Consider the following 8935-nt stretch of genomic DNA (forward strand, 5'->3'; position numbering starts at 1 on the left):
CAATAAGACACCACCCAGCGATGAAAAGGAATGAATGACTTATGTGTTCTACAACACAGATGGACCTCAACAACATTATGTCAAGCAAGAGAAACCCGGCAGAAAAGGGGGTGTACTGTATGCTTCCACTTATGTGAAATCCTAGAACACGCAAAAATAATCTGTAGAGATAAAAAGCAGATCAGTGGTTGCTGGGGCAAGGATGGGGGAAGGGAGCTGACTGCAAAGGGACACAAGGGAACTGGCCCAGTGATGAAATTATTCTGTATCTTAGTTGTGAAGGTGGTTACCCAAGTCTACAAGTTTATCAAAATCATCAATTGGGTACTTCAAATGGATGCATTTTACTGTGTGTAAATTGTACCTCAATGAAGTTGATTTTTTTAAAAAACAAAAGCAACAACAACAAAAAAATTGAGAGCCTAACTGGAAAGGCATTACTTATACACTATATATATACATATATATATATATATGTATATATATATATGTGTATATATATGTGTGTGTGTGTGTGTGTGTATATATATATATATTGTTTTTTTTTTTTTTTTGAGACAGGGTCTGACTCTGTGTCCCGGGCTGGAATGCAGTTGTGCGATCTTCGCTCACTGCAGCCTTGACCTCCCTGGCTCAAGTAATCCTCCCACCTCAGCTTACATAGTGGATGGACCACAGGCCCCTGCCACCACACACAGGTAATGTGTTTTTTTTTTGTTTGTTTGTTTTTTGTTTTGGTAGAGATGGGGCCTTGCTATGTTGCCCAGGCTGGTCTCAAACTCCTGAACTCAAGTAATTCTCTCACCTCCATCTCCCAAAGTTCTGGGATTACAGGCATGAGACACCGTGCTTGGCCAGAATTTTTAAAACAACATTATCGGAGCAGGGTGTGGTGGCTTATGCCTGTAATCCCAGTCACTTAGGAGGCCTAGGCGGGAGGATTGCTTCAGGCCAGGAGTTTGAGATTAGCCCAGGCAACACAGCGAAACTCTGTCTGGACGACAACACCACCACCCAACTAGCAGGAGTAGTGGCGTCAGCCTGTGGTCCCAGCTACTCGGGAGGCTGAGGTGGAAATATTGCTTGAGCTTAGGAGTTCAAGACCAGCCTGGGCACATGGCGAACCCCATCTCTACAAAAAGAACAAAACTTAGGCGGGTGCAGTGGTGTGAACCGGTGGTCCCAGCTACTCGGGAGGCTGAGACAGGAGAATAGGTTCAACCCGTGAGGCGGAGGTTGCAGTGAGCTGAGATCGCACCACTGCACTCCAGCCTGGGCGACAGAGGGAGACTCTGGCTCTTTAAAAAACCAACAAGCAAACCAACCAACCAGCCAAACCACTGCAGGCGCCTTCCTCTCCGCTGGTGTGTTTGCTGCTCTCTTCCTCCTCCCCTGTGTCCGTGTGTGTACCCACAGCGGTAAACGCACGAGGTGTGTCTTAACACGTATCTCCAGCCCCATCGCCATCTCTCTGAGTTCCAGACCCTTTTTACAAAAGGCCACTTGACATCCTCACGTGGTGCCTCAAAAGCTTCTTCAACCCAACCTGCAGAAGCCAACCTCCCCATCTTCCACTCAGCGCAGGTTCCTAGTTCACCTCTGTCTGAAGGAACGGGAGGCCAAGGCTGCAGGCTCCTTCCCTCCAAGGGCTGTCTACACGGCTCACTTTCCCTTGCAGATTTATCTCCCTCCCGGGGAACGTTCTCTGCCTCTGACGCCCACAGTCTTAGCCTAACACGATCCTGCGCCCAGCCCCTAGTGCTGTGTAGCCTCCTTGCCTCTAGGAGTTAACCAGGGCACCCTGAGTTCTCTCCTTCACAGCTAGTCTGACCGTTTTTCAAATGTTCACCCACTCAGGACACTGTTCTGAGGTTTCCCGGAACAAGACCAGCTCCTGCGGCCCCTGCCCCCACCTCGCACACCCGGGACCTGGGCCTGGTCTCCCTCTCCATTCGCGGAATGGGCTGGCCTCCCTTCCAGTCCGGGCCTCAGCGCCCGTTCTTCACCCCCCTGCCTCCCTCCCTGCCCTTCCCAGCCCGGTTCACGTCGACTAATTTCAAATTCCAAATTCCAAACTTCAGCACAAATATCCCCCCCACCAACGCTTTCCTTCACCACGCTCAGATCTAATCAAATCAAATCTTCCTATTTGCTACTCTCACGGCACCACACCTCCCTTTTGCTGGCACTTACTTGTAATTATGAATTTTTTTTCTCAACAATTAGATTGATCAATCAACCACTGACATCTGTGAACGGGGGCTTCACGGTGGGCCCCATTTGACAGGCAAAGGACTGGCCCAATGACCTTCCAAGCTCAGTCAGGGCCCACCCCAGCTGGCCCCGCCCCTGACCTCTCCCATCACGTGATGGCCTCACCGCCTTTTAAGGGGGAGCGCGCGAGGCTGCGAGCAGTCAGTCAGCTTTCTGCCGGGCTCTCAGCTAGGACCGCTGGGTGCTCCCTCCTGCCTGCCTGGTAGGGGGCGCATTTGAGGGCGACGTCGGAGCCATAGCCGTGATCCTGTGGACACTTCCAGCTCCTCGGGCTTCTCCTCATAGAAGAAAGCCAGCTGCAGGGAGATCAGGTGTGTGTCTGGGTGTCCCTGAGGGGTGGGTAGAGTTCGCGTGGGTACAGGTGGGAACAGAATCCTCAGTGCTCTAGAAGGCCGAGGCCACATCCCTTGTCACCACTGCCTTCTTCGCAACTCGGTTCCCCATCCTCCATCTTTTTTCTCTCTTCCGCTACGGAGGGATCATTCCTCCACGAGGCCTAAGTCTCCCCGGTACCAGCTTTGCCTGAAGAAACTGGGATAAGTTAATCAAGCCGCCTCTAGGCCAATCCCTGCTTGCTACTGGCTCCCCCTTGGAATCCCTTACAGTGTGGAAGTCTTCCCCCACCCCAACTCCCACCTTCTTCACAGGATCCCCTTGGCTGCGCCCCGCGGGCTCTGTGCAAATGCTCTGAGGCCCGTGAGCGGCGGTGGCCCTGGAGGAGGGGGTGAGGTAGGGTCCGCATCGCTGCGTGACGCTTGAGAAATTAGGCTGCGGTTTAACACCCTGACTGACCCGTTTTCCTCCCCATTCCCTCCTGCAGATTCCTCATGGAGGAACCAAGGCGTTCGAAACGACTTCGCTCCATGGCCCCTAATCAAGGTACCGTCAAACATCTACCATTCTCTTTAATTTTTTCCAGATTTTTACTTTACTTTTGGTATTGACTTATAGAACTTAGATATGCAAATGTGACATGTTATGAAAAGCAGCAGCCCCTGCTCCTTCTCAGTCTCTCGCACCTTTGGGACCACCACTTCCATCTGGGTAGCCATTACTTCTAGCATTTCCTCTCATTCTTTAAATAACATGTGTACCCTACTGCTATTTCTTTTTCCGCTTAGACTTTATTTATGGTCTTCCCGCTAGACTAGTGGAATATTTAGCTGTAGTTCATACATTGCCACCACCACCACCACTCACCACCACCACCACTCACCCAGCCATACCCATCCCAGGGCACACACCCTGTGCTCCTCCCCCACTGCCCAGGAGCCAGGAGGACACTAGGATTACTTTGCACCTCTTGCATAACTTGAGTTTTCCAGGACTTAATACTTCTCCTCGGTTATGATGTGTTCACTTATCACGAATCCATTCCCCAATTCTTCCCCAACTGCTTAAATTCAAACCCAATCAAGCATTCTCTCAGTTTCACTTTCTCATAGCCTGTTCCAACCGGGACTGGCTGCTCCTAGTCAGCTCCCAGCTGCCACTCCAGGATCTCCTTTCCACATCATCTGGGAAATTCCTTTTCCTCTTTTGAATTTTATCCCATTTCCTATGTCTGGTGTCTTTTTCTTTCTTATTTTACTTTTTCTCTTTGGAAGAGTGAGTTCTCACACTATGTCTCGATCTGTGTATGATAAACCAGTACTCTCACATTGTTCTTTTCCGGAGGTATTGGAATTTGATGGCCATTGCCAAATTACTCTTGAAAACATTTCCCTTCATACACTGTCCTAAATCTTTTAATCTTGTCTAGTTTGATAGACACATTACAGTAAAGCATGCTTTGAAGGGAAATTATTTAAGATCTTGCTTGTCTGCAAACATCTTAGTTCTAATTCCTAAGGGATACTTTGGTTGGATATCAAATTTTGGGTGGGAAGTCCATTTCACTCAAAAATTGTGAAGACATTTTCTATTATCTTCTAGATTTAATTGCTGCTTTTGAGCTGTCTGATTTTTGAGACATGTTGAATCTTGACCGTTTCCATATTGCCTTTCCTCCCTTTCTCTTTCTCCCTCTCTGGAAGATTTTAGGATCTTTCGTTGTCACCACCACTCTGGAATTTATGGGGATGTGTCTCAGTAACAATACGCTTCTAATTTTCTTTTCTCTTCCTTCCTTTCCATCATTTTGGATTTTAGCTCTCTTTTCTGGGAGTTCTCAATACTGTCCTCCAAAATTTCCGTGGAGATTTTTATTTCTGCTCTCACAATTTTAATTTCAAAAAGCTGTAGTTTTTCTGAATATTCCTTTTCAAAAGTACCCTATAATTGATTCATGGGCATAATTCCTTCTATCTCTCTGGGGATATTATAGATGTTTTTGGAAAGTCTCATGTGTGGCATAAACTGTTTCCTCCAAGTTGGCTTTTCTTGTATTATTGTTCTATTTCTTGTGTTACACAGCCTTTCCTCTGATGTTTGGCGATCTCTGATTGCTGCTTATAGTTTAAAAGTGGGACCCGGAAGAAGCTGTTGGGAGCCCCAAGCCTGTGGATGGGGCTTGTTGATTGGGTTCCACAGAATATATATGGTTGGGCTATGTAACTGGGCGACCCTAGATGCCAGTTTCTTGGGATTTTTTCTTAGGCTACACAGGTTTCCCTAGGAAGAATATTCAGATGATCTTCAATGCCTGCTCTGTCATTGATAAAATTCTGTAGACGTTTGTCTAGTTTTGGACTTCCTGTTCTGTTCCATTGCTCAATCATGTATCTGTGTGAACACCTCCCCTCCCTACCAAGCTAGCTTATAGCTACCCTAGGCTTCTTTCCTCCTGGAAGCCATACAACTACTCCCGGCCCCCCTGTCACCTAGAATCCTATCCCTCCCTGCTATCCCTACTAATCCTCTCTCACCTCTGCCTTTCTAAATCCCACCCATCATCCTTGATATCCCCAGCTTATGTTAACTTCTCCAATAAGACTTTCTGATCATCTCCTTCCCAATACATGTTAAGCTTACTTGAACCAGACACTAATCTAAACATTTCTCTTCTAGTAACTCAGTTCTTTTAAGGACCCAGGGGTTGGCATGTTATTATACCAATTTATGAAAAGGGGCACTGATGCCCAGATAAGTGAAGGTGCCTGGGAATACAACCCCAGCATTCTGGATCCGGAGCCACCTCCCTTATGATACCCTTCACCTCCCAGCTGGTCACTCATTAGCATCATTCATTTTTAGGTGTTCTGTTTGTCTCTCCTACTGAGGTTTAAGCACAGCAAGGGCAGGCAACATGTCATTTTTATTCAAACTCAGCCTCTGCAGGGAACTGTAGACTCATTTACTTATTAGTAAAATGGCGGTCATAATATCTGACTGACAAGGTCATTGCAAAGACTTGAGAGGCTCATGGAAAGTGCTGAGCCCAGGCTAGGCCCTTGGACAGACAGTGCTCCTGAGGGCATCTCCTGACCTTCACACTGTTTGCCTGGGTTCCCCTGGGCCCTCCCTGAACCCCTTTCCTTGTCTCCCTTCCTGAAGGCTTCCTGGGCGGCCCCTACTCCATCTCCTCACACTCTGCTTCTCTTTTAGCTTCAGGTGGGCCTCCTACAGAGCCAGGCTGCTCTGGTGTGGACCATGAAGACCCTATAGAGCCAGTCCAACTCGCAAAACCCACTGCTTATGTGAAACCCATGAGATGGGAGCCCCCAGCTCGCGCAGAGCTGGCTCGTCCTGCAGGAAGAGGCTGGCGCAGGGGAGGAAGCTGGCGGGCAGGTCGAGGCCGTGGCAGTGGGGTCGTGCTCCGCAGGGTCCCCGGCCAGAGAGAGGGGCCAGACGTGTACCTCCATCTGAACTACCATGGAGAGCCAGGCCACCAGGGGGAACCGGAAGCCGGGCAGAACCCAGCCTTCTCTTTTACTGAAGCAGCTCCTATGCCCGGAATTGTGCAGGAAGGCCCCGGTCCCCATGCAGCCCAGCCTGAGGTGGGGTTTCAGGAGCCACCTCCTGCTCCTGGGCCTGCGGCTGTGGCCAGGCAGCCCATATTGGCCCTCTATCCCTGTATCGGGTTCAGGCCTCTGGGTGGCTCAGCTTTTTTGCGCATCATGCAGACCTCCAGTGGCACCTACGTGCACGAGGTCCCAGTGTACCTTGCCCACACTGCACACTAACCTCTGTCACCCATATTGCTGGCAGCCTCCCTTTCTTCCACCTGAACGTTCCCCCATCCGCAAACTCTAGCCCCATTTCTGCTCCACTCCTCCCTGCCCATCCCAGCCAGGGCCCTCACTTTGTGTTGTCATGTGCCTCCAAGTCCTCCTCCCAGGATCCTGACAGTAGTCCATCTGCTTCCAATGTCCCTCTTGCCTCTGCTTTGTATGTTCTGTCAAAGATACAGATGCATGGAATTCCTCAATGCTTATTCAAATAAACCAGCAGCTTCCTGAGTCCTTTTAGTGTGCTTATATTAAAAGCCAATTAAAGATACTTGGGATGAAAAACAAGGTTGTTGGAATCCAAAGTTATGTTGATGATTTGAATCACAGAATAGATAGGACTGAGAAATAAAAAACTAGATATTTGGGCAAGAGAGAGATGGAGAGTGTGACAGAGCAGTCACCCAGGGAGCTCTCCTGTGGATCCACAGGTCATCTAACGTGGAGCTCCCCAGGGATCCATCATCCTGGGGATCAGAGGTCATGTAACATGGAGTTCTCCTGGGATCCATTGTCCTGAGGATCCACAGGTCATGTAAGGTGGAGTTCTTCTGGGATCCATTGCCCTGAGGATCCACAGGTCATGTAATGTGAATCTCTTACGGGATCCATTGTCCTGAGGATCCACAGGTCATCTAACATGGAGCTCTCCCAGGATCCATCATCCTGAGGATTTGCAGGCTATCTAACATAGAGCTCTCCCAGGATCCATCGTCCTGAGGATCCACAGGTCATCAAAAATGGAGCTCTCCTGCAATCCATTGTCCTGAGGATCCACAGGTCATCTAACGTGAAGCTCCCCTGGGATCCATTGTCCAGAGGATACTCAGGTCATTTAGCATGGAGCTCCCCTGGGATCCATTGTCCTGAGGATCCACAGGTCACCTAACATGGAGCTCCCCCAGGATCCATCATCCTGAGGATGAGAGGTCATCAAATATGGAGCTCCCCTGGGAACTGTCATCCTAGGTATCCAGAGGTCATCTATCCTGGAACTCCCCTGAGATCCATCATCCTGCGGATCCACACGTCATGGGATGTGGAGTTCCCTCACAATCTGTCCTGAGGATCAGAGGTCATCTAACATGTATCTCCCTCAGGATCCATTGTCCTGAGTATTCACAGGTCATCTAATGTGGAACTCTGCTGGGATTCGTTATCCTGAGGATCCACATGGCATGTGATGTGGAGCTCCCTCATGATCCATTGTCCTGAGGATCAGAGGCCATCTAACTTGGAGCTCTTCCGTGATCCGTCATCCTGAGGATCCAGAAGTCATCTAACATGGAGCTCTCCCAGGATCCATCATCCTGGGGATCCACAGGATCCATCGTCCACAGGATCCAGAAGTCATCTAACATGGAGAGCCTGAACATTTGGATGACAGCAAAATACGAGGAAATTATGGCTATATGAATTCTCCCAATGAAGGAAAGATGGGCCATCTTTGACCTGCCTGTGTGCCCAGCCTCAGCTCGTAGTAGACCTCTTCCTTTGGCCCCATCCCCTAGGTTGGTTTTCTGGCTCCTGGCCTGGGCTCTGCTCCTGCCACCTGAGGGCCAGAGGGCCACATCTGCCACACAGGTGAACACCTTGCAGTGACAGCAGTGTGGAAAATGATTTTCTAATCATTTCAAGATCACTCTCAGTTGTTTCAAGATTTGATCATAGTTCATGAAAAACTTGGCCAATTCACGGGTTCACTGCTAGCTCAGTGCCCCCCTACTTCTCTTTCTTGGAGGGACTTGCCAAGATGCAGGCATCAGGAGGCTCTTCCAGTCCTAGGGAGACATCAGCATTCTAGATCCACTGCTGAGAGGTCTTTCTGCTTCTACTCATGGCACTCTGGGTCTTCTGATCTTCCAGATGACTCAAGTCTTCCAAGGAGAACTTGGATGACCCCCTGCCCTCAGGTAGGTAGAGATCCCACTGCCTGCCTCAGGGCCCTTTGCCAAGATGCCCCCCAAAACCCATGTACCTCCACTCTTTACTCAAAGATGGCAGGATTCTAGCTCATGACCCATTGTCCTGCTTTTCTTTGCTCTGTCATTTCCCTCCCACTTCTATCAACTTCTGGTCAAATGGACAAGTCCCAGGCCCCCTTTCTGCACCGAACACTCCCATTTTCTCCCCAACTGTCTTCCTCCCTCCAGCTCACAGGAGCTCATCTTGTCCTGCAGAGTGGGTACAATGCGGCCCAGATAGTCAAAGATCCTTTAATGCCTCTTCTCTGTAGCAAAACCTTCTCCCCAGAATGTGCTTTGAGGCTTTGGATTTTGGTAAGCAAAAACTAGGATTTCAAGACTCATTTTTTTTAAACTATAGATTTCAATAGTATATTTTGCAAGTTAAAAAAAGCACATATCTCAGCAGCACAGAATTGCAAAATCATTTAAATCACCTTTGAATTTAAAATTGTGTCATAATCTTGCACCACTGATGGAATGTGAGTGTAGAATGCTATTAATGGGTCTAGGATGTTGGGAGAATGA

At 48.9% G+C, this 8935-nt stretch overlaps 1 protein-coding gene across 1 annotated transcript; it reads left to right on the forward strand.

Annotated features, from left to right (window-relative positions):
- Nucleotides 1-3101: 3101 nt before the first annotated feature.
- Nucleotides 3102-6710, forward strand: LOC115895933 (proline-rich protein 20G-like). Its single transcript, XM_030926466.1, has 2 exons — nucleotides 3102-3153; nucleotides 5821-6710. Exons 1-2 carry the CDS (start codon nucleotides 3102-3104, stop codon nucleotides 6396-6398), a joined length of 630 nt encoding a protein of 209 aa, XP_030782326.1. The 3' UTR covers nucleotides 6399-6710.
- The last annotated feature ends 2225 nt before the right edge of the window (nucleotides 6711-8935 follow it).

The sequence above is a fragment of the Rhinopithecus roxellana genome, unplaced genomic scaffold (genome assembly GCF_007565055.1).
Source record: "Rhinopithecus roxellana isolate Shanxi Qingling unplaced genomic scaffold, ASM756505v1 contig3920, whole genome shotgun sequence".
In the NCBI taxonomy this organism is placed as follows: Eukaryota; Metazoa; Chordata; class Mammalia; order Primates; family Cercopithecidae; genus Rhinopithecus; species Rhinopithecus roxellana.